Source organism: Somniosus microcephalus, chromosome 2 (assembly GCF_052327205.1).
Source record: "Somniosus microcephalus isolate GS21.2 chromosome 2, FLI_Smic_1.0, whole genome shotgun sequence".
NCBI classification, from domain to species: Eukaryota; Metazoa; Chordata; class Chondrichthyes; order Squaliformes; family Somniosidae; genus Somniosus; species Somniosus microcephalus.
In genome coordinates, this window is record NC_140988.1 from 295,016,384 (window position 1) to 295,042,996 (window position 26,613).

The following is a 26,613-nucleotide window of genomic DNA, read 5'->3' on the forward strand; positions in this document are numbered from 1 at the left end:
ACAGGTGCAATCCCTGCCAGAATTGACGCCTGCCCAATATCACGAGCACTGATCTCACTATAATTCTCAGGACCAGCTATTGGCAGAGGAAACACCTCAGATTGGGAACTCACTTGTTGAGAAGAAGGAAATAATGTACGACTGCAGGATTTAAAGGCCTAGAGCGGCTTAAAGGGACAGGCATCATTTTGAATGCAAGAAGCCCACTTATTATTGTCCAAATATCAGAGATGTCTGCTGCAGGATACAAAGCTGCCGGCTTTGCAGATTCAGATATTGGGAGGGTTGCCACAGGAGTCTGGGCAAGGAGGGAGACTCTCTGTGGAACAGACAGACAGAGGGCCCCAAAGAGAGCTGCTGAGAGCTGTGGAAGAAGGTGAATGCCATTGCAAACAGCTTATACATGGCCTCTCAGTACGGGAATATATTTTATTGACCTTATGGGAACTCTTTTGCCAGCGTCCATTATGCGGTTGATCTAAGGGAAAAAATAATTGGGTAGATTTTACAAATTTGGGGTTGCTTGTCCACAACACAGAATTCAGGCACAGAAGTCAGCAGACCCGCCAAGATTTAATATCCATCAATTCTAATAGATGGAAAATCCTGCTGGATCTACCAACCTCCCCAAATTCCCAACATGCACTCCTGGTAGGCAGAGCTCTGCGTTGAAAGCAAAAATTTGTAAAATCTAACATCTCTGTGTTCTGTTTTGGGGTCATCAGTCTATCTCACTAATGATTTTTGGAACTATTTTGAAGGGTGTGCTGTAAGCAAATTCACATTTATGCCTTATTTCTTTTTTGAGGGTTAAAAAAAGTATAATTAGAATAGTTTAATTCTTGAATATGTCAGATTAGTTAAAGTCAAGTGGTGCTGATCAAATTGATTTTCTTTATATTGTACAGGTTGTCGCTCACTATCTGGGAATCAAAAAGCAGATCTACTGGATTCCCAATGCAGAGATTCACTGGCCATCGGGCTCTGTTCCGATAGACAACCCCCCGTGTGTGTTTGAAACTGATATCGCATCCTGCAATCAGGGTAGTGCATTGATTTTTGTCATGTAATGTTCTGAAGGCCTCCAATTTCCTTAGATAGAACTTTATTACAATTTAATAAAATAAGAAACAATGTAGAATCACAAAGTATGAATGGGCAGTACTATACCAAATGTCTAGAGATTTAAAATGGAAATATTTTATATTTAGTTGTCTTGACCAATCATTTAATTCTAAAACAGCTTCTTTGATGGACCATTCCCCTGGATCTCTTAGAATTATGCCCCTAAGCATAAATTGCATAGCATATTGGTTTCAGAAAATATCTTCTATAAAATATCAGATTAGCAATTATCAATCTAAAGATTTTTTGCAATTATTGTACAGAATTTAGCATGATAGGTTTTACATCTAATACAGTTAAAAGCTATGCATTGTTTCAATTTGAATTTCTGCAATTGGTATATCTGTTTTTTTTATCTGAAGGCATGAGTTTTAAAAAGTTGCTCATTCCTATTGCCAACAATCCTATTACTTGTTCAGCATAATCACAAAGTTATTTGTTAAATCTGTAACTTGGAGCTGGTTAACCTGTCACCATTTAGAAAGAACAATGTTGTTTAAAGGGGTTGTCACCATATTAGAAAGTTTGCATGCTGGAACAGTCAAGAACATGATTCCAACATTACTCCATAATGGATAAATAAATTAAATGATAATAAGAGCTGTTTTTGTTTTCTTCCATTAACTTCACAGTGCAGATTTCCCTCTACAGTACCAGGTGTAGGTATTTGGTGGAATACATGTGCTTCTCTTAAATTAGCGTAAAATCTGCTCTTGATTTTCCAATCATTAATTATAATGGACGGAAAATTATGAGCAGCTTGTGTCAAATTTGAGATGAGCTTTTCCACCCTGCCAAGCTCTTACATCTGGGCGCTGAAGAGAAAAACCTGTAATGGGCAGAGTCAAGACTGAATAATAACAAAAGACGTCCATCTTCAATTAATGTATTCGACCTAAATGGGTAGAGCAAAATATATTTTCTCCAATAAAGGCCGGGCAAGCCCTGTGCAAAATTTGGCAACAATATTCCTGCCCAGTGAAACTTTGAAGTCTGCCCTGGATTTGTGTCTGATGAATGGTTTATTATTTGGAAGTCTTGAGTACATCATCTATAACTGATGAAGAGCAATTCACATCATTTTAATGTCACTATACCTTTGCAAGAAGAATGAGTAGCTCTTTGACTTCGAGGGTGTCTGAAGTGTTTCTCAAGCAAAATACCAGATAAACAGGAGAGTTGTATAGTGAAGCGAGAAACCAGACCCTGCTTCTGAGTCCACTTACAAAACTCTCCTCTTTGTTTCCTCAGTTACCTTTTCTCTACTTGGAATAGTTGCTCTGGGAACAGGCCTCACACTTGCAATTTTTGGAATCTCCAGTTTTCTTGTTTACCGGTATAGTATTTAGAAATGTGTCCATTTAAACCTGGAAGCAGTTTGACTATTTTTGACTTTGGTAAAAACATAATTTACATTCAGCAATTAAAGCTCCTCTTACACGAGAATCAGATTAAGAATTATTGGGGGAAAAATTCAGTATCGCCCCATTTGGGGCGCCATTATCGGCCGTGCGCAAAGTTTAGCGCCTGGCGCTAATTATCGCCTCTGACGGCAAACTTGGCTTTTATCGCCCCTGGAGGTGATTGGAGCGCTAAATCAGGCGCTTCACACCTGTCTTAAGGCGCAAAAGCCGAGCAGCGAGGCGCCACCTCAGAGCGCTGGCGAAGCAAAGAAGGGCAAATCAAAATGAACCTGCAAAGTGCTGCTCAGTACCCAAAACCCCTTCACACAGCGTTGAATCTCTCCAGAAGCCTCTCTCTCTCTCTCTCAGAATGTGTGGTGCAAAAATGTCACCAACAAAAACAGGCAGGAAGCGGTCGCCTTTAAATAGCGCTCCCCCTGTCCCTTTCTGATTGCAAAACTCTCCCCTCAACCCGTCGTTGCTAGCGGCAGGCGGTAAGGCAGGGGGCGCCACTCAATATCCGGTCCTGGGTGCTACTGGGGCATTGCGCACTCGACTGACGTCATGATCTGCCGGCGCAGGAGATCGTGGCGGTAATGTTTAGCGCCGCCGCAAAATGTCAAGTTAATTTCGCGAGCGACGCAAATATCGCCGCGCCCGAGCGCTAGTTGCTTTACGCCCCATTAGCGCCCTCTTAAGGCGCTAACGGGAGGCGCAAACAACTGAATTTTCCCCCATTGTCTATTAAAATTGTACAGTATTTTCAACAATAAATAATGGTGTGTATTCCCACCTTACTCCTCTAAACACTACTGCCTTCACAGCTGATGTTTTTCTAGCAGGTGCAGATAATGTATGATTCAGTGAAGGATGTTAAAGCCACTGTTTAAAATGATACTTAAATAGGAAACTGAAACTGGAGAAGGATCTGGCCAGTATGATGTGGAGAATCCGCTGGGAAGAACTGCAAATGGGAAACCGGGATAAATACCGGAAGAGTGCTGGTAGCAGGCTTACCTTATCACTGGTAAGTGCTCACATGGCTTTTCTTGTGACAACGTATTAATCTTGTAGAGTCTCAGTATCATCATCTTAACAAGATCAGTAACAAATAAAGCTATGTATGTATCATGTCATTGCTTTTCATGGAGAGGCTGGTGCTATATACTGTTCATGGAGAGGCTGGTGCTATATACTGTTCATGGAGAGGCTGGTGCTATATACTGTTCATGGAGAGGCTGGTGCTATATACTGTTCATGGAGAGGCTGGTGCTATATACTGTTCATGGAGAGGCTGGTGCTATATACTGTTCATGGAGAGGCTGGTGCTATATACTGTTCATGGAAAGGCTGGTGCTGAAACCTGTGCTCACCGGAGGTGGTGTTGTAGTTGGGAGGACCAATTTAGGGGAGAGATCTCTCATGCCCGATCTCTCCTGGAAATGCATCAGCTTGCAAGTTGGAAGCTGGTGATTGCCAAGTGTCCAGGGGGCCTGCCTGAGACAAACATTAGGTACCTTGAATATGCTAATAAGGGTGCTATTTTAGGACTCTGCTCTATATTTGTCATAAACTGTACGTAGCATGTGCCAAGCCTGCTCTGCTCAGTTTTTTCAGGTCTGCATCAGCTGAACCAGAGGGCTTCAAAGGGACCACTGGAGGCCGCAAATGAAAAGTTCACTTATTTATACTTATTTATATTTGGAGCCGGGGGAGCATTACTCCTAGCTCCACAACAGCATTATGGGCCGCTGTCAGCCCGGGCTCACCACCCTCCCTCCAGTTCGCCTCCCTCCCCCAGGAACTATGTGTAGGCCAGCTTAGTGTCGAAGCTGCTAGCGGAAAGTTGCATTGAGATGTCGGATTGGCATCCGCAGCTCGCTGATTTTATGTGGGTGAATGCACATCTTCAAGCGTGCATTCCAGTCGCATTGCCCATTTCACGCTGGCGTACGGTGCTACACAAATTTCTTGGCCATAATCTTTAATATTCATAATGAAATTGTAATATTTTGTTTCCTGTCCTGAGTGTGCTGGCTCATGCTAGGCTCCAGTCCCACAGGTACTGATCCAAATAGCTATTCTTTATGTGTGAACCAAAGAGAAAGAGTGTCAAAGGATTATTGAACCATAGAAGGCTCATCACAGCTGAGCCCGATCCTGTCTTCTATTCACAAGTCATTGGACAATGATCTGGAACAGGAATTCTGGCTGCTTTGTCCCCCCTTCTACCGGAGAAACTATGGTCCGGACTTAGGAAAGTCTGGTGACAACAGACTTTTGCAACAGTGTCCCTCCCTCCACTGTTAAAGCATCCGATTCTTCACAGCATGGCACAAAGTCTCACAATAGTTATCTATAACAGAAGTCTCAGAATAGAAAGTTGGACAGCTGCAGCTTCTTTCCTTCCTTAATCTACTGTAAACACATTGGGCTAGAAGTTCTCCTCGAGCCCTGTTTGGGGCACTAAATCGCCAGGTGCTAACCTCTTCCAGCCTTTCTAAAATTCCCACTTTTTGCTCTAAGAGGGAAGTGGAGCGCTAAATCAAGCACTCCACTTCCTTCTTGGAGCACAAGAGGGGGGAAGTTCGCGACCTGGGGCGCACGGCTCAGCAACACCATGCACTGGGCCGCGTGGCGCTGACACGTCGCAGGGGCTCTTCCCTGAATTAAAGGGAAGGGCCTCACGCTGCGAACTCTGTAGATATTTTTAATGTACCTGCAGCACTGGGGAGCGGGGGTGCCGCGTGAGGGCTGACCATTCACGGCATGGACCCCACGTCCGGAGCAGAAAAAACATTTTTCAAAAAAGCCGAAATTATTTTCAGGGAGGCCAGCCACCTCACCTTTAACTTCTGCCCCGCTAGCGGCCGCCCGCCCTGCTCGCGACCCCTGCAGCAGGCGCTGTCATCGCCCAGCGCTGCTGCAGAGTGCAAAGGGGAATTTTTCTGTCGGGGCGCTACCGGGGCAATGCGCCTGGAGACGATGTCATGATCTCCGGGCGCATGAGATCAGGGCGCAACCCGGTAGTGTCGCTGCTAACCTCCCGTGGAATTTGGCGGGCGATGTGGCCAGTGTGAGGCCGGGTGAAAATGTCTTTGCCCACGGGAGGTGCAAAGGAGGGGAATTTCTCATTTGTTGGCATTCTGCTCAGTCTGAAAGGACCTCTTGAATGCAGTCACAGAGGCTTAATATTCATTCTTTCTTGGTTACATGTATAAAACTCCAACGTGAACCAAGGTAAAAAATAAGCTTAAGGAGCAGCCTGGTTGTGGTAAGAGTGGCACTCGTCACCACTGCCTGTATGTGGCATCTTTCTTTCAAATGTGACAGATGCTAAAAAGAACATTTTTATTTTGCAATAGATTGATGTAATTGTTTCCCATAGGGGAGAACACTATACAGTTATAACAAAGACAGCTAGATATACAAGCTTTCTGAGAGTCACTGCACTAAGGCTTTTACATGCGCTTCATTCAATTCCAGAATTCTGGCAGTAATAACACAGTTCTTGTTGCTCTGGTGATGCTGTGCTATATAATAATAGAATTTGGGTTCATGTCTGTAATTCACCAAGCAGTGAGTTCTTAATCTTCATCACAGCATTGGGAAAGGCATAGGGTAAATGAGGGAGGGAAACCGATTTGTAGAGTGCGAACGCCTTGACTTGTCCCCCTCCATTGAAAATGGTAACAGAGCAGCATTAGCAGAGGCCTGGGAGTTGGGTTGGCTGTCTGACCTCTCAGACTGGGCATTGGCACGTGGTGCAGGATAAATCGAAAGTTGAGGAGAAACCAAAAAAAAAACAGATTAAAATTGGGATAAAGGAACCCAGAAAAATAACAGATTGAGTGGTTTAAAATGTCAGTGGCATATGGTGCCAGAGTCTGAGAACACAGAAAGAAACAGTTACTGTGACATTTCAAGATGTTTCTTTTCTGTGAACTTGACGAGCATGGAGTTCAACCGTAGTACAACTCAAGCTGCTCATATCTTGTCCTTCAGTCAGGCCCACTTGTGCATTTGCCCATCTTTACTGACCTACGTTGGCTCCCTGGCCCCAACATGTTAAATTTAAAATCCTCATCCTTGTCTTCAATTTCCTGGCCTATGTTAAAGGTACTATATACATGTTCTGAAGGTACTATATACATGTTTTGGTTTCTGTAATAATCATAGTTGTAGTTGTAGTAATAGAAGTAATAATAGTTAGCAAGCATGTTTTTGTGCTTTCTGAACATAAGGAATTCATTTATATGCTTTTGCAATTTATAGGGATTTTATCAAAATGGGAATCGTCAAATAGTAGAACATGTTATATGCAGGTGTGTTAGACATCAGATTTTAGGGAGCATTTAGATTTTCCTAATGGTTTAGATGAAATTGTATTGACCCAAGCCAAACAGACCAAGTGGTCCCAGATTTAATCCCTGATCTGTGCAGAGTAACCGATTGCAGTCAGTGTGCCAGTAGAAACATTACAATTGCGCTCAGTGGTCGTGGGTTAGGGAAGGGTAAATCGTCCAATTGTCCCACTCTTGATCACTATTCCATGACTTTTGCTGATAAGTATGATGCATGGGAATGCCCATTGAAGACCAGGAAAAAGATCAGCTATAACGCCAGCCCACCCGGCCATAATGAAATAGTTTATTGACACTCACTACCTGAAGAATAACCATTTGAGCAAGATACCAGAGTGCAACCGCCCAGCATGAATTACTGTTTTTAAAGAGAAAAGACAAAAATCGGACGGAAATAAGAAAATCACATAAGCACAGACGTTTTTATGTGCTGATAATATGAGGCAGTGCTCATGCATAGATTTAACTTATAGAATCATAGAATGCTACAACACAGAAGGAGGCCATTCGGCCCATCGTGCCAGTGCCAGCTCTTTCCCACTCCCCTGCACTTTCCCCATAGCCCTGCAATTTTCTTCCCAATTTATCCAATTCCAATTTGAAATTTATTGTTGAATCTGCTTCCACCACCCTTTCAGGCAGTACATTTCAGATCATAACAACTCACTGCATAATTTTTTTCCCCTCATCTCGCCTCTGGTTCTTTTGCCAATTGCCTCAAATCTGTGTCCTCTGGTTACTGACCCTTCTGCCACTGGAAACAGTTTCTCCTTTTTTGCTCTATCAAAATCCTTCATGATTTTGGACACCTCTATTAAATCTCCCTTTAACCTTCTCTGCTCTAAGGAGAACAATCCCAGTTTCTTTAGTCCCTCCACCTAACTGAAGTCCCGCATCCCTGGTACCATTCTAGTAAATCTCTCCTGCACCCTCTCTAAGACCTAAGTGTGGTGCCAATAATTGGACCCAATACTCAAGCTGAGGCCGAACCAAAATTTTATAAAGGTTTAGCATAACTTCCTTGCTGTTGTACTCTATGGGCTTGATTTTGTCAATGGGGAGCTTTTGGAGGTGGGACTCCCACTTTTTGGGTTGTAGTCCCACTTCCATCTACTTGTGGCCAACCCACGCTATTTTCCCTTGATTGACCTTGTTAAGCTCACCCAGAGGGCTCAGCAGGCCATTTAAGGGACACCTGGTTACTGGTGACGTCAGTGATTGACATTTCATCTGTCAAGAGCTTTTGACAGATGAAAAATTAGCATTTGACAGCTCTGTGAAGCTGTCAAACACTGAAAATCTGTCTTCTAACTCGAGTCCTTCTACTCAGACTCAGTTAGAGATCTCTCCAGACCAGAAAGCAGAGGCTGCAGCTTTTGACATTTCAGCGGCCATTCTGCTTTCTGTGCCGGTGAGATGAGGGACTCCCGAGACCTGAAGGAAGGAAGCCTGCAAGAGAAAGTAAAGGTAAGTAAAACTTTTTAAAACACTTTACACTTACCTCACACACTTACCTCTACACACGTGCACCCATCACTCACCTGCACAATGGACATCTCGACCCCTCCAACCCCTGCAGACTGGCGGTCCACCTCGCTAACTTGGCGTGGTTCGGAGCTGTCAGATAGCCCACACGTCAGGGCTAAAAATAGGGATTAGGCTAAAAACTGCCTGTTAACTACCTGTTAACAGGCAGTTAATTGGCACTAATCCCCTTCGCGCCTCGGGGAGGCGGCTCCCAGCACAGGTCAGCTACCCGCCTCCTGGGACATTAGCACGGAGGCGGATTGGGGGCGAGATGGGTTCCTTCCCCCCGATTCTGCAATTTTCCCACCACTCCTGCCTCCAAACCCGCCTCCTCGGGGCTTGGAAAATCGAGCCCTATGCCTCTATGAAGCCAAGGACCTCATATGTTTTTTTAACAGCCTTCTTAAATTGTTCTGCCATCTTCAAAGACTTGTATATGTAAGCCCCCAGGGCTCTGTTCCTGCACCCCCTTTAAAATTGTACCATTAGTTTATATTGCCTCTCCTCATTCTTCCTACCAAAATGAATCACTTCACACTTCTCTGCGTGAAATTTCATCTGCCATGTGTCTGCCCCTTTTACCAGTCTGTCTATGTCCTCCTGAAGTCCGTTACTATCCTCCTTACTGTTTACTACATTTTCGAGTTTTGTGTCAGCTGCAAACTTTCAAATTATGCACTGTATACCCAAGTCCAGGTAATTAATATTTATCAAAAAGAGCAGAGGTCCCAACACCAACCCCTGGGGGACACCACTGCATACTTCCCTCCAGTCTGAAAAACAACCATTCACCACTACTCTCTGCTTTCTGCCCCTTAGCCAATTTTGTATTCACACAGCCACTGCCCCTTTAATCACATGGACTTCAATTTTGCTAGCAAGTTTATTATGTGGTATTTTATCAAACACCTTTTGAAAGTCCATATACACAACATCAAATGCTCTACCCTCATCAACCCTCTCCATTACTTCATCAAAGAACTCAATCAAGTTAGTCAAACACGATTTGTCTTTAACAAATCCATGCTGGCTTTCATTTATTAACCCATATTTTTCCAAGTGCCAATTAATTTCATCCTGGATTATTGTCTATAAAAATTTCACCACCACTGACTTTAGGCTGACTGGCCTGTAGTTGCCAGGTTTATCCCTCTCTGCCTTTTTGAACAAAGGTGTAACATTTGCAATCATCCAGTCCTTTGGCACCATTGGAAGATTGTGGCCAGAGCTTCCACAATTTACACCCTCATTTCCCTCAGCACCCTAGGATACCTCCCATCTGGACCGGGTGACCTTTCTGCTTTGAACAGTGCCAACCTTTTAAGTACCTCCTCTTTATCTATTTTTATACTGTACAATTCCTCTACAACCTCCTCCTTTACTGTGACATTGGCAGCAGTGACTTCTTTAGTGAAGACAGAGGTAGAGTTTTGCCACTGTTTAAAAATAAGGGGTCGCCCATTTAAGACAGAGATGAGGAGAAATTGTTTCTCACAGAGGGTCGTGAGTCTTTGGAACTTTCTTCCTCAGAGGGCGGTGGAAGCAGAGTCTTTGAATATTTTTGAGGCAGAGGTAGATAGATTCTTGATAAGCAAGGAAGTGAAAGGTTATCGGGAGTAGGCAGGAATGTGGAATAATCAGATCAGCCATGATCTTATTGAATGGCGGAGCAGGCTCGAGGGGCCGAGTGGCCTACTCCTGCTCCTAATTCGTATGTTCATATGTCACTAAAACAAGGTGCAGTTTTAGGGCACTCAGCAGTACTGCTTCTACACTCAAATCAGATGCTCTACACACTGATTGAAAACAAAGCTGTTCTTCCTGCACCACTATCGTAATATAGCAAAAATGTAATTGCATATAATCTACTCCCCACAGCTGGAGAAATACTGCATATAGCTTTTTGGACACTGAGCTTTTGAAGGATGACCTAACTATCGAATAAATCATCGTCTAAAAGTAGATTAAAACAAAATACAAATATGATGTTCTTCTGTGCTGTTAATTTATTGGCGCCAGTTGACTGAATACGTAAACAGTTTTAATATGCGTTCGAAATGTGGGAGCATAAAAATAAGACATAAGCTGTTCATTCCCTTTATAGCAGGATCATGGCGCATCGCTTTTCTTTTTTGGGATCGAATTGTTTTTAAAACTTGGAAAGGATAACATTTTTCTCAAAAATAGTGTTATTTTATCCTAAAAATAAATATTTTAAGAAATGTGCGCAGATTACTGCTGTTTGCACAAGAATTGCAGAAATTCTAGATTAAAAAGGAGGCCAGAGTTCAGATTTGTCTGCTCATCTTGAATAAACGGTAAAATTAAAATCATAGCTTAGTAATTATACTGTGTGGTATTATCATTTAACAATAATACAAAAGCAAAATACTGCATATGCTGGAAATCTGAAATAAAAACAGAAAATGCTGGAAATACTCAGCAGGCCAGGCAGCATCTGTGGAGAGAGAAACAGAGTTAATGCTACAGGTCGATGACCAGCATTTCTGAAAGAGCAATGGAAGCAGGTTCAGTAGTAACTTCCAAAAGGGAATTGGATAAATACTTGCAGGGGAGAAAATTGCAGGGCTATGGGGAGAGGGCAGGGAAGTGGGACTAATTGGATAGCTCTGTCACAGAGCTAGCACAGGCACAATGGGCCGATTGGCCTCCTTCTGTGCTGTATGATTCTGTGATTCAATGATTACCAAATGATACTGTTGCATGTGGTCTATCAGTAATGCCTATTTAACCTAAGGATGTAGCTGTTACTTCTCAGATGTTTTGCCATTCTCCATGCATGATAAACCAAACACATCTGAACAATGGCAAGAACAAAGGCACCCTGTTCAGTTCCACCAAAAATTTTGCGCACTCAGTTGGCTATCCTGTTCAGTCCCATCAGAAACTCTGTGTTCTAGTCGACGATCCCATCTACTGGATGCCACCCACACTCAACTCAACCTAAATGCTCTACTTGACCCTGAGCTGATCTGCAAACCCCATAACCAGCCTTCTTCCACCTGAGAAACATTACCCATTTCTTCACCCCCACTGCCTCATCCATGCCCCTATCATCGTTAGACTTGAATTTGCTAACACCCTGTTTTTGCTACACTTTGTATAAACTCCAACTCGTCCAGAACTCTGCTGCCTATGTCCTGTCACACAGAATCTGAATCACCTAGCTTCCCTATCTTTGCCAACCTCCAAAAGCTCCCCCTCCCTCTGTTCATTGACATCAAAATTATCACCCTTGTCTTCAAATCTCTCCGGTGCCTTGCTCTTCACTTCTTCTGCAACGTCTTATGGACCTACGTCCTGCCCCCACCCTCTGTTGTACCATCAATGATAGAGCCTTCAGCCTTCTTGCTCAGACACTCTGGAACTCTATCCCTAAACCCCTTTGTCTTGCTACATTGCTCCAATCTTCCAAAGGCTGCTTAAAACTTGGCTGCACCTTCCATCTCCTCCTTATTTGTCCTACTACTCCTGCTCGGGCCTCACCTCCAGCTGTGAAATACCTTGGACATTTTGTGACAGATTTCTGATGAGCTGAGCTTTGATTTAACAGAGCCAGAACGATGTAGAAACCTATGGCTTTGGTTTTAGTGAAAGCTGAATGTGTTGAAGCTGAATGCAAAACAGAAGATCCAGGATTAAAGACAATTAAAAGCAAAAAAGACAAAACCAAAACCAGGTCCTAAAGCCTTGGTCCCACATTTGGATTCTAATGTCACACTGCGCTAAAATTAGCAGTGTTACATTGGTGGTTTAGCCATAAATTCTTAGTAAGAGATTACTGTGTCTGGGATTTGAAGACAATTGATGGACATTGTTGCTGCAACATTGTAATTTATAGTAGCCTGAGAAGAAAATGAGAAGTATTAGCTGACAGATCGGCTGATAATTTTCGATTTTGGGTTTATGTAACACAAGACATTTTTCTTTTTGGTTAATTGGCTGAAAACTTTGATAGTCCAGTTTCATTCCAGCCACCATTGATACATTTTGATTTGGTCTTAAAATCATAGAATCATAAAAATTTACAGCACAAAAGGAGGCCATTCGGCCCATCGTGCCGGCCAAAAAGGAGCTATCCAGCCTAATCCCATTTTCCAGCTCTTGGTCCGTAGGTTTATTTTTCTCCTTGTAGTTTTTTTTCAATTGATTCATGGGATGTGGACATCGCCGGCAAGGCCAGCATTTATTGCCCATGAGAAGGTGGTGGTGAGCCACCTTCTTGAATACAACTGAGTGGCTTCCTGGGCCATTTCAGAGGGCAGTTAAAAGTCAACCACATTGCTGTGGGTCTGGAGTCACATATAAGCCAGACCAGGTAAGGATGGCAGATTTCCATCCCTAAATGACATTCGTGAACCAGATGGGTTTTTACAACAATTCAGTAGTTTCACAGTCACCATTACTGATACTAGCTTTTTTTTCCAGATTTATTTAATTAATTGAATTTAAATTCTCCAGCTACCATGGGGATTTGTGCTCATGTCACCAGATCATTAGTCCATGGTCTCTGGGTTACTAATCCAGTAACATAACCACTATGCTACTGTACCCCTGACACTTCAAGTGCATATCCAAGTACTTGATCAATGCGGTGAGGGTTTCTGCCTCTACATCCTTTCAGGCAGTGAGTTCCAGACCCCAACCACCCTCTTGGTGAAAAAAATTCTTTTCAGCTCTGCTCTAATCCTTCTACCAATTACTTTAAATCTATGACCCCTGGTTATTGACCTCTCTGCTAAGGGAAATAGGTCCTTCCTATCCACTCTCTCTAGGCCCCTCATAATTTTATACACCTCAATGAAATCTCCCCTCAGCCTCCTCTGTTCCAAAGAAAGCAACACCAGCCTATTCAATCATTCCTCATAGCTAAAATTCTCCAGTCAATGGTAACATCCTTGTAAATCTCCTCTGCACCTTCTCTAGTGCAAACACATCCTTCCTGTAATGTGGTGAGCAGAACTGTAAGTAGTACTCTAGCTGTGGTCTAACTAGTATTTTATACAGTTCTAGCATAACCTCTCTGCTCTTATACTCTATGCCTCAGCTAATAAAAGAAAGCATCCCAAATACCTTCTTAACCGCCTTATCTACCTGTCCTGCTACCATCAGGGATCTGTGGACATGCATTCCAAGGTCCCTTTGATCTTTTAACCTCCTCAGTATCCTACCATTTATTGTGTATTCCCTTGCCTTGTTTGCCCTCCCCACTGACTTTTTCAGCAGTGATACCAGTTTACCAAAAATGTCTGTCAAAAAATATGGTGAGATATCTAGCAAAGCCCACAGAGTAAGGACACATTTTCTGGACTTTGCCGAGCAGAAATGAGATGATAGCACTCTGAAAATTGACATTTTTTTAAAAATTTGTTCATGGGATCTGGGCGACGTTGGCAAGACCAGCATTATTGCCCATCACTAATTGTCCTTGAGAAGGTGGTTGTGAGCCGCCTTCTTGAACTGCAGCAGTCCATGTGGTGAAGGTACTCCCACAGGGTTGCTAGTGTAGGGGGTTTCTCTTGCTTGCTCTGGTCTCCTGCCAGGCTTCTTGCAATAATTACCCGTGAGTGGTTCGACCCACTCGCCCCTACGGTTCTAGACCTTGGACTTAGGTGCAGGGAGCTGTAGTGCAGAGAAAACTCAATAGACCAGGTCGAATAGCACGAAATGGATGCCTTTATTGAACATTTTGCAGCATTATAAAATACATGTCATATGCACAGATTAAAGCAACTACAAGCATGCACACATCTATAAACTTAACTCTATAGAAATGGGGAACACACGGCACATCGTGAAAGGGGTAACACATTACAATTACCCTTAACCCCCTCCCCTAAACCTAACTAAGTTTCGATTTGAGGGACTCGGGATCATGCTCACCACTTTAAGAATTGCGAAAAAGGCTTTGCAGCCTTTCGACACAGCTTTCCGTCGTCACGTGGGTTTGGAAGCTTCTGGCGCAGCTTGGTTCTCCTGCGATGTAGGCAGCCGGTACAGCCTTGGTGAGCGCTCGCCATGGATGGATCCGTTTCCGATGTGATTTTTAAGAACTGGATGCACACGGATGAATCCGTTACCGATGTGATGTTGAAGAAGCTGGGTGCATCCTCCGGGACCTGAGTGCCTTCTTCTCCAGCCTGGGTCGTCGATGATCTCCCGACAAAAGTACCCGGGCCTCCCTCGTCATCTTCCCGTCGTGGCCGGGCCTTGCCTGGCCGAACACCGAAACACGTTCCGAACCAAAAATGTTCCGAAGGTCCGAACTGAAGTGCTGTAGTTCCGATGGAGTCTGTCCCGAAGCGTCTTTGAACCGAAGGAGAACTCACTGATGGACTTTACTCAATCCACAGTTATACTTTTTTGGAACATTCTTATCTCCCGCCAAATCATAGTCCTGTCTTTGTAATAATTTTGGCGGGCAGAACTCTCTGCAGGGGTGTTTTGTCTTCATAACGGGAGTTGGTGATAGCTTAACTGGCCTTCCTGGGCCGATAATGTCTTTGCTTTGTTACTGTAACTTGGTTTGTATATTGATCGGTCTGGAGATTGCCCTGGATGGCTGTTAAATGGCTTCTCTTTGTACAGTGTAATGGGTTAAAGCGTTCGTTCAATTGTCCGCCCATTTCTTGATGGGTCTCATCCTGTCACCCAAATCTGTCCTGTACTTATAATCTAATCAATATGTATGCTCAGTTCCATGAGTTTCGGCTTCCCGAAACTGGTTTCCGCGGGCTTTTAATGTCCTCAATCCACAAGCCTGTCTGGCTTGCAGTAACAGAAATTCAAATGGTCCCAGAAGCTGGTCACGAGGTCTGGCGGCCATTTTGTGTGCCCTTTTATCAAAGGTTTCTCTGTATAAGCTTCTTTTGGTCAATAAAGCTGTTTTATTAACCCTACTTTCCTACGTGATTATTTAATGAAAATTTCGCGAATCTTACACTAGGGAGGGAGTTCCAAGATTTTGACCCAGCGACGATGAAGGATCGGTGATACACTTCCAAGTCAGAATGGTGTGTGACTTGGAGGGGAACTTGGAGGTGGTGGTGTTCCCATGCACCTGCTGCCCTTGAGGTATAGGTCGTGGGTTTGGGATGTGCAGTTGAAGAAACTTTGGCGAGTTGCTGCAGTGCATCTTGCAGATGGTACACCCTGCAGCCACGGTGCGCCAGTGGTGGAGGGAGTGAATATTTAAGGTGGTGGATGGGGTGCCATTCAAATGGGCTGCTTTGTCCTGGATGGTGTCAAGCTTTTTGAGTGTTGTTGGAGCTGCGCTCATCCAGGCAAGTGGAGAGTATTCCATCACACTCCTGCCTTGTGCCTTGTAGTTGGTGGAAAGGCTTTGGGGAGTCAGGAGGTGAGACACTCACCACAGAATACCTAGCCTCTGACCTGCTCTTGTTGTCACAGTATTTATGTGGCTGATCCAGTTAAATTTCTGGTCAATGGTGACCCCCAGGATGTTGATGGTGGGGAATTTGGCGATGGTAATGCCGTTGAATGTCAAGGGGCCATGGTTAGATGCTCGCTTGTTGGAGATAATCATTGCCTGGCACTTGAGTGGCGCGAATGTTACTTGCAAATTATCAGCTCAAGCCTGAACATTGTCCAGGACTTGTTGCATGTGGGCATGGACTGTTTCATTATCTGAGGAGTTGCAAATGGAACTGAACACTGTACAATCATCAGCAAACATCCCCATTTCTGACCTTATGATGGAAGGAAGATCATTGATGAAGCAGCTGATGATGGTTGGGCCTAGGACACTGCCCTGAGGAACTCCTGCAGCGATGTCCTGGGGCTGTGATGATTGGCCTCCAACAACCACAACCATCTTCCTTTGTGCTAGGTATGACTTCAGCCAGTGCAGAGTTTTTCCCCTGATTCCCATTGACTTCAGTTTTATTAGGGCTTCTTGATGCCACACTCGGTCAAATGCTGCCTTGATGTCAAGGGCAGTCACTCTCACCTCACCTCTGTAATTCCACTCTTTTGTCCATGTTTGGACCAAGGCTGTAATGAAGACTGGAGCCAAGTGGTCTTGACGGAACCCAAACAGGGCATTGGTGAACTTATTGCCCCATTCCTGCTCCTGCCGTGGAGGCAGGCAGCAACAGTGCATGCCTATTTCAAGTGGAGCTTTCCTTTAATGTACAAATCAGAGTCCTATCTCATTTATATGTACATTGGCTCCCAATATCCTAATGCCTGAATGTTAAAATTCTCATCCTCATGTTTAAATTGCTTCATGGCCTTGCCCCAAGCTATCTGTGTTAACCTCCTCCGGCCTTACAACGCCTCCATTCCTCTGCCTTTGGCCTCTTTTGCATCCTTCATACTTTGCTCACCATTGGCAGCTGTGCCTTCAGCCATCTGTACCCTAAACTCTAAAATTCCCTCCATAAACCCTCCGCCTCGCCATCTCCCTTTAAGGATCGGCTTAAAACCCACCGCTTTGACCAAGCTTTTGGTCTCCCTTCCTTGTTGTTGTCCTTTAGAAGTCAGGTAGGAAACCAACTTGCTGCTTACTGATAATACTGTTCTGTAAGTAGCAATGAGAAGGTACATTGGAACAGCTGCCTTGTCATTTCTTTCCTCCTAACCTACAGAAGAACTTTATAGCTTCTCAGCATTTCCCTTTGGTACTCTCCTATATCAGCAAATTCGGTGTGAGGAATCACAGGTGCTAATGCCTGGACACATATGTGATGTTATACATTCGGTACAACTGGATCAGCCACATAAATGCTGTGGCTACAAGAGCAGGTCAGAGACTGGGTATTCTGCGGCAAGTGTCTCACCTTCTGGCTTCCCAAAGCCTTTCCACCATCTTCAAGGCACAAGTAAGGAGTGTAATGGAATACTCTCCACTTGCCTGGATGAGTGCAGCTCCAACAACACTCAAGAAGCTCGACACCACCCAGGACAAAGCAGCCCACTTGATTGGCACCCCATCCACCACCTTAAACATTCACTCCCTCCACCACCGGTGTACCGTGGCTGCAGTGTGTACCATCTACAAGATGCACTGCAGCAACTCGCAAAGGCTTCTTTGACAGCACCTCCCAAACCTGCGACCTCTACCACAGCCAGTGGCTCAATGGGCAGCACCCTCACCTCTGAGTCAGAAGGCTGTCAGTTCAATTCCCACTCCAGAGACTTGAGCACAAAAATCCAGGCTGACACTCCCAGTGCAGTACTCTGGTCCACATTGCTGTTTGTGGGAGCTTGCTGTGCGCAAATTGGCTGCTGCGTTTCCTACATTATAACAGTGACTACACTTCAAAAGGCACTTCAATATCTGTAAAGCGCTTTAGGACGTCCGGTGGTCGTGAAAGGTGCTATATAAACAAAAGTCTCTCTCACCTAGAAGGACAAGGGCAACAGGCGTATGGGGACACCATAACCTCCCAGTCACACACCATCCTGACTTGGAAATATATTGCCGTTCCTTCATCGTCGCTGGTTCAAAATCCTGGAACTCCCTCCCGAACAGCACTGTGAGAGTACCTTCACCACACGGACTGCAGCGGTTCAAGAAGGACGCTCACCACCACCTTCTCAAGGGAAATTAGGGATGGGCAATAAATGCTGGCCTTGCCAACAACGCCCACACCCCATGAACGAATAAAAATCCCCCAAAAAACACCAAACCTTGGGTCATTCTCTGCCATTGCAATGCTAGCCGGAAGCCTCGACTGCTGGTACCACATATCGGAAATTCAGGTAAAGCTGTGCCTGATTTTCTAACCATTTAAATCAAATAGTGCATGCCCCCATTTCTGATCTGGTGGCAGAGTGAAGATCAAATATTACCCCTTTAGTATAATTTTTAAACCTGTAAGTAGGTATGTCGTTGTGCTTTGGAAACCATTAAAAATGTTACTGGGTTGTAATGCTTTAAAGGTTAAAGTGGATGAGATAATATGCTCTTTAACTGACATGCTGTTTCATTTTCTTATTTGTTTCCTCTATAGCGGGGCTCCAGTTATTGCTCATTAATGACAACACAAGGGAAATACCAGCTTTTTGCAAAGACTGGCTATTTTAAGGTACTAATCTCAATTCTATCTCCAATGTATCTGTTTGCTTTGTGGCCATGATGTCAGACTTTCAAATGAACAAGTGTGAAGGAAAATGAAGCAGGATTTGCAATAATGCACCAGCCAGACGCCAGAAATCCATAGCTGCCAAAAACAACAGATCTATTCCCATTTTCAACTCTGAGTGAAATCTGTACCTCAGATTGCTTTAGTGCTGTAAACTCCCTGGGGCGGCCCCTGGTCAAGGCATACATCTGCAGGGCATGTCACTGCAGAATGCCAAACCAGGCCATAGATAAAAAAAACTGACTATCACCTGTTACCCTCCCACATGTGAATATGACCCAGAAAGGAAATAGTTTCATTGCATAATTAATTTAAACGTACTAAACCAGATATTTACTGTCAGTTTTTTTTTCCTTGGCCAAGCAGCATCTGGAGAAGTAATGGAGCAGGATTTTTCTCTTGCTACTCAGCGTAATTGTCTTGGTGACATCACTAAGGAAGCCCTTCCCCCACCCATTACAGATATAACTAGAGGGTTTGCTTTGGTATAATGCATTAATAATTCCTTCCTACCAACATAAGTGCAACAGAGATTGCATTTTACCTACATAAAGTGGTTGCACCAGTTACTAGTAACAGGAAAGCAGCGATGGGGAAGGGGCAAGCACTGAACCTCCTAATGCTCCCTTTGTGTAACAATCAAAATAAAAAGATTAAGGAGACAATTTTATCTTGGTGTCAATCTGAAGACTAAAATAATGATACATTTATCATTCAGAACCGTCTCCAGCCCCATAGTTCCTGTACTGAAGCTGCAGTTTATTAACTTCACTGCTGTATCATTAAAGTGTTTTTATTGGTAACAAAATCCCTGTAGTGTAGGTCTTGCCAGGCTAAGCATTGTCTATAGGTGACAGGGTGAGTAGACAACCTGCTTTCTAGTGTCTGGTCAATGCTGTTCTTCAGCCAGTAAAAGGCTAATGACAGTGGGTTCAGCTATGATCCTCCCTTCAGCCATCGGAAGCCCCAGAGCAGAGGCCAGCAGGTGCCAGACGTCCCCATAACAACACGACTGATAGTAGGAACTCAGCAAAATGGGGCAGGAATTTAGCAGACCTGTGCTTTGTAATGTCACATACTTGTGCTCTAACAAACTTTGGCCCTACACAACCTTACAGAATATATGTAAAAGTAGCAAATTCGAAACAGGCAGGTTGTTGCAAGATGGAGCGAAACTGTAAATAAATGCATTTTGTATCACATTTGTGCAAAAAAGTCACATCAGTGCCTGAAAGAGTGAGCATCAAGTCCCTTTGTCATTTCAATGCTGCTTTCATTAAGACGTTTCAAGCACAGTAGAAGCTCAATTACCTGTCACAATAATTCAAACTGATGGATAATATAAAGCCCTCAAATTTTGGTCTTACTCTCATGATATAAAGGCAAATAACAAATGAAACATGATGTAATTTTATTCATGAAGGAAAGAAAATGAAAAAGAAATGACAAAAGGAAGTGTACAACCAGGTGACGTCTTGTGCATGACTTTGCCTTGCATAAATTCTCGTGGATAATTTCCAAGGCAAATAACAGGAATGTGGATAATTGAGGTTCCATGGTTATGGAATTTCAAAAGCTATTTCCAGATGCTTAGAAGTGGAATGTTTTTAAAGCCGAACCAAGAATAGAAATATATATATTAATAGCCAGACATTTTAACAATTTTAAGCAATTACATCTTATATGGCACTTGTAAATATTTTTTGCGCATCTATCCTCTTTTGCAGCCCTCTAATTACCCTTCATTTTTTCCAGTTGGATATCATTTTATTTTAGAAGTTGAAGTGTTCTTGAAATTTTCCTTCTTTTAAATCTAACTTAAAATTAAGCAGCATTTAAAATTTAAATTCAAGATTTTAATGTTAATGTCCTGACTTTATTTTCCGAAGAAACTATAATTGAACAGAAACAGATTATACATTTCTCTGGATTTACTTATCACCTACTTAGCTTCATGCAATGAGGGGGAAGTAATTAAGGAGAGTGGAGCTAAATATAGACTTACTACACACTCAAAATCCTCAAGCATTGTGAAAACATGTTTCATTCATTTTGTGATACCCAGCAAACTGGCTGTGAGGTGGATAAGTGGCTTTTGTTACGTTTTATATATATATTCCAAAAGCCCCTGTATAAGTTGCAACTGCAAAACAGTAAAATAACTAGCTGGAAAAATGCCAGTGCAAACTGATGCCTGTTTCCACAGGTTCTCTAATTCTGCCTCAATCTTTCTCCCTTGCTCTATACTCTCTCTCAAAATCAGTCGTAAAATTCAAAAAAAGCTAGTCATGAACTACATTATGTTGTTGTGCATTCCTTATGTAGTGTCTTTCTTCAAGCACTAACATTGAGTTTGTTTAGTTGTTTGCATGCATGAAGTAGAAAGGAATAGAGGGATATGTGAGCAGGATGGGAAGAGGTAATTAGACTGGGAGGACCTCGTGTGGAGTATAAACAGTGGCATAGACCAGTTGGACCAAATGGTCTGATTCTGTGCTGTACGTTCTATGTAATTCTTTGTAACGTTCCACAATTTCACAAAAATAGCCTACTTGTAAGTCAAATTCTCGCAGATACCTTTCTCCTGCTTCTTAAATATAACCTATAGATTTTTTAATGTTGCGGTAATTAAAGAAAGACTCTTGAAGCAAGAGCCATGAGATTGATTCCTGCTTGTGATTCGCACTCACATTCAGAATCCCTGTAGTAGGTAAATTTCATTGTCCTAAACAGGTTTTCTTTTGGGGTTGCTGTACATGTGATTTATGTGCTACTCAGGAGCAGCTCCTGGGCAAATGTGCAGTGCTGATTCAGTTCATGGGTTGGACCATCCCACCCTCTTGGCTAATGCTAACTTGGTAAGCTAATAATAACAAACTAGAATAAAATATTTTTAAAAACCAAACCTAATAATGACACAGCATGGATGTAAATTGCTGCAGCTGATTATTATTCAAATGCAACCCCACTACTTAAGAAAGGAGGGAGAGAGAAAATGGGGAACTACAGACCAGTTAGCCTGACATCAGTAGTAGGGAAAATGCTAGAATCTATTATTAAGAAAGTGGCAACAGGGCACTTAGAAAATAATGATAGGATTGGGCCAAGTCAACACGGATTTATGAAAGGGAAATCGTGTTTGACAAATCTGTTACCGCAAGGATCAGTGCTTGGGCCTCAGCTATTCACAATCTACATCAATGATTTGGATGAGGGGATCAAATGCAATATATTCAAGTTTACTGATGATACAAAGCTGGGTGGGAATGTAAGTTGTGAGGAGAATGCAAAGAGGCTGCAAGGGGATATAGACAGACTAAGTGATGAAAGATTGGGAAATGTTGGTGTTCAGAGGGACCTGGACGTTCTTGTACACGGAGCACTGGAAGTTAACATGCAGGTACAGCAAGCAATTAGGAAAGCAAATGGTATGTTGGCCTTTATTACAAGAGGATTTGTGTACAAGAGTAAATACGTCTTACTGCAATTATATAGGGCCCTGGTGAGACCACACCTGGAGTATTGTGTACAGTTTTGGCCTCCTTACCTAAGGAAGGATATACTTGCCATTGAGGGAGTGCAATGAAAGTTCACCAGAATGATTCCTGGGATGGGGGGATTGTCCTATGAGGAGAGATTGAGTAGACTAGGCCTATATTCTCTAGAGTTTAGAAGAATGAGAGATGATCTCATTGAAACATACAAAATTCTTACAGGGCTTGACAGGGTAGATGCAGGGAGGATGTTTCCCCTGGCTGGGGAGTCTAGAACCAGATGTCACAGTCTCAGAATAAGGGGTCAGCTATTTAGGACTGAGATGAGGAGAAATTTCTTCACTCAGAGGATGGTGAATCTTTGGAATTTTCTACCCCAGAGGGCTGTGGAGGCTCAGTTGTTGAGTATATTCAAGACAGAGATAAGGGCTAAACCATTTAGGACAGAGATGAGGGGGAATTTCTTCACTCAGAGAGTGGTGAACCTGTGGAACTCATTGCCACAGAGGGCAGTGTACGCCAGCTCATTAAATATATTTAAGAGGGAATTAGATATATTTCTACGGGCAAAAGGGGTTAAGGGTTACGGAGAGAAGGCGGGGACGGGATACTGAATTAAAAGATCAGCCATGATCTCATCGAATGGCGGAGCAGGCACGAAGGGCCGAATGGCCTACTCCTGCTCCTATCTTCTATGTATCTATGTAATAGACTTTTAGATATTAAGGGAATCAAGGGGTATGGGGATAGTGCAGGAAGGTGGAGTTGAGGTAGAAGATCAGCCATGATCTTATTGCATGGTGGAGCAGGCTTGAGGGTCCGAATGACCTACTCCTGCTCCTATTTCTTATGTTCTTATTACGAGTGCAATATTTATCCAAAACTAGAAAATAATTTTTCTTAAAATATATTTTCATGTTATTTCTGTTAATTAACTAAACTTACTTTGGATGATTTAAATTATCTTTTAGAACTGCTTTTGAAAGACACTGAAGATTGTTTTTATTTCTCCATCACTGCATCCTTTATTTTTACTTGTTAAATTTAAACATTTATCTTTATTTTCAGGGTAATTTAGTTGCAATAAAACATGTAAATAAGAAAAGGATTGAGCTCACCAGACAAGTGCTGTTTGAACTAAAACATGTAAGTGTGTCATTTCCTGTCTCTCTCATCTACATCATAGGCTAGCTTATCAGTTATGTGCGAGTGCTTGATCACAAGCATACCTAGTTTTTGTCTCTGTTACAGATGCGGGATGTGCAGTTTAATCATTTGACAAGGTTCATTGGAGCCTGTATTGATCCACCAAATATCTGTATTGTAACAGAATATTGCCCCAGAGGAAGTCTTCAGGTAAGATGTGGTATACTTATGAGAAATGAAAACTGAGCCCACAGCAATTTCTGGTTAGAAATACTTTTGCTGGAAGTACAGTCACTGTATGTTTGGACACCGATGTAGCTGATTACAAGTATTAGATTCCTAACTTCAGTTTCTGACAGGGAGACTCCAGTTATTTTACTAAAATGACTGATTGCTATTCATTAACCAATGATACATATTCTATTATTGTGCTTGTGAAGTGAAAATTGATTATCAATGTCCTTTTGAATGTAGGGTATCCAAAACCGCACAAACTTTCAAAAGTAGTATGTTTATCTGCGTTGCTTTATATATATTTGACCTACATGCAGAATGCATTTATACATCAACTTCAGCATCACAGCAAAGCAACTTCCAATTTGCTGCTAAAGTTGATAGGTAAACAAGAATTTTCCCAAGCAGTGCCGCTATGTTTCAGATGCCACACAATAGTCCAAACACAGTGTTATGCAGTTCAGGTCAGAAGTGAAAGATGGAGTTAACATTTCCCATTGCATAGATGGTGTAATGTTTTACTAACTCTTTGTCAAACCATATAACAATTTTGAATAATGTTAAATTAACATTTCTTAAACAATCCAGGTGCTTGGCTGCAATTCAAGGGGTTCATTTTGACTTTGTGAGATAGCGTAAAACAGGTGATAGCGAATTGGTTGAAGTCAGTGGAAATAAAAATTGTGATAGATGTAAAATGGAAAATAGACATCACCCGTTTTACATTATTGCACAAAATCAAAATTACCCCTGAGCAGTCAGTTAGAAGAAGTATGATGGGCATCATGATGTCAGAATGTCGAAACAATTAAAACCATTTTTACACCAGGAAGTAAAGATCAGGTTTGGAAGAGCCAATGTTAATCAGCTCTCCAAATTTGAGTCAAAGCCGAGAACACACGACTAGTTTGCTTTGTGGAGTTTGAATTCTCTCTCGACTGCCCTTAAGAAGCATCTGAGTGCTTACCTCTGGTGATTCTCTAAAGGAAAACTGGTGGCAGTCATCATTCCCCATATTTTCTGTGCAGTTTTCCTTTCTATTTTATTCCTCCTAATCCCAGTTGAGGCTTGAAGAATTTTTTAAAACATTTACATTGTTTCATTTAACCTGAGGCTCCATCCTCTACTGCTTCTGTACTGTTATGTTTGAAGAAGAATGTGAGACTTGGCGTATGCACTTGGTAAAACATGTCTGTATTGATATAGTTTAAAAAAGATATTGTGGTCTGATTGTTATCACCACACCATACCCTCATGCACAAAGTGGCGATAAACACAGAAGTGAGGCCGGCTGAAGCAACTAGTGGGAATTCAGGAATAATATGCAGTGGGGACAGAGGAAGCAAATTCTTACTGGCAAAAAGAGCTCCCCATGAAATATGTAACATTTAAGAGATATGTGGCATTGTGGGAGACTACAGTCTCCCGCGTAAAGAAATAGGCAACACAGCGAGCTACAAGAAATAGGTCTTTACTCCAACTCTCACAATACAGTACTGAATTCGTAAAAGCCCGCGAGCCTGTGCTAACTCACGGATTGGTCACCTGCTGGAATCTGATTGGTTTTCCTTCTCTCAGCAGCAGGCAAGTCTGAACATGCCTTATTCCTCTCAGCTTGCAACTGTCTTGTGGGGGGAGGGGAATACAGCAGTTAAAAGGGGATTACACAGGTTTATCTACATACACACAGTGTTTCCCCAATGTGGCAACACCACATACGCCCCCCCAGAATCCTCGGTAACTGTAAAAGTCAGTCTCTGCGGACGTTTGACCAAACGGCCGTAGCGGCTGCAGTAGCCATCTGGCGTGTGCGGAGGGCTGTCTGGGAGGTCGGCCGGTTGGTTCGTCGGCTGGTCTGGCGGCTGGTCTGCCGGTGGGCTGGCTGGACGGGCTGCCGGCGAAGGTGGGGCGGCGGCCGGGAAGTAAGGTTCTGGCGTGTCTTGGTCCTCTTGTGGGGCTGCCGCCAACGCGGGAGGTCTGCCCCGCCGTGGGGGAAGAGCCGGATGAAACGGGAAGCTGAGGTCCAGGTGCGCCGGTTTGAGGCAGTCTACTGAAATAAGGTCCGGCTTCCCGCCGACGTCGATAAGAAAAGCTTTGTCCCCCGTCTCCAATACTGAGAAGGGGCCGGTGTATGGTGCCTGCAGCGGGCCTCTGTGCGCGTCCCGGCGCACGAAGACGAACTCCGCATGTCGTAAGTCCCGAGGCACGTAGGACGGCTGCGGGCCGTGTTGCGAAGTGGGCACTGGACGGAATTGCTGGGCCGCGTCCTGGTGCAGGGAAAGCTGTCTGGTGGCCGACCATGGCTCCGTTGTCAGGGGTAGGAAGTCGCCTGGTACTCTGAGCGGTTGGCCGTAGACCATCTCGGCCGCGGAGACGCGGAGGTCCTCTTTGGGCGCGGTGCGCAATCCCAGGAGGACCCAGGGTAGTTTGTCGATCCAGCTGGTGTTGGCCAGGCTGGCGCGGAGGGAGGCTTTCAAGGAATGATGAAAGCGCTCGCAGAGCCCGTTGGCCTGCGGGTGGTAGGCTGTTGTCCTGTGCAACTTGGTGCCGAGGCCGGCGGTGATGGCATTCCACAAGTGGGAGGTGAACTGGGGGCCTCTGTCCGAGGATATGTCGGTTGGCACGCCGAACCGGGCCACCCATGTCGAGATGAATGCTTGTGCGACGTCGGTCGTGGTGGTGGAGGCGAGGGGAACCGCCTCGGGCCATCTGGTGGTGCGGTCGACGATCGTGAGCAGGTGTGTGAAACCGTGCGACGGCGGCAAGGGGCCTACCAGATCGACGTGGACGTGGTCGAAACGCCTCTCGGGCACCGGGAAACACTCCAATGGCGCCTTGGTGTGCTGCTGGACCTTAGCGCGCTGACACGCCACGCATGTGTTGGTCCAGTCTCTCACATCCTTGTGGAGTCCAGGCCAGACGAATTTGGCGGACATGAGTTTCTGAGACGCATGCATCCCTGGATGTGAGAGGCCGTGGATGATGTCGAAAACTCGCTTGCGCCAGGCGGATGGGACGATTGGCCTAGGCGAGGGGACTGAGACGTCGCACAGGAGGGTTGTGCCGGCTGCATGGAAGTGGATGTCGGCCAGAGTGAGGCTGGTGGTTGACGTCCTGAGGGCCTGGATCGCCGCGTCGGCGGCCTGGTCTCTCGCCATGCTGGTGTAGTCGACGCCCAGGTGCACTGCGT

General features: G+C 44.0%; 1 protein-coding gene across 1 annotated transcript in view; it reads left to right on the forward strand.

Annotated features, from left to right (window-relative positions):
• npr2 (natriuretic peptide receptor 2) overlaps positions 1-26,613 on the forward strand; it is a 221,716-nt gene that overhangs the window by 75,146 nt on the left and 119,957 nt on the right. The window contains exons 6-11 of the mRNA XM_085973308.1: positions 909-1,044; positions 2,377-2,461; positions 3,435-3,555; positions 18,418-18,492; positions 23,112-23,189; positions 23,295-23,399. Coding sequence (XP_085829434.1) covers positions 909-1,044; positions 2,377-2,461; positions 3,435-3,555; positions 18,418-18,492; positions 23,112-23,189; positions 23,295-23,399 — 600 coding nt within the window. The remainder of the gene's footprint in view (positions 1-908; positions 1,045-2,376; positions 2,462-3,434; positions 3,556-18,417; positions 18,493-23,111; positions 23,190-23,294; positions 23,400-26,613) is intronic.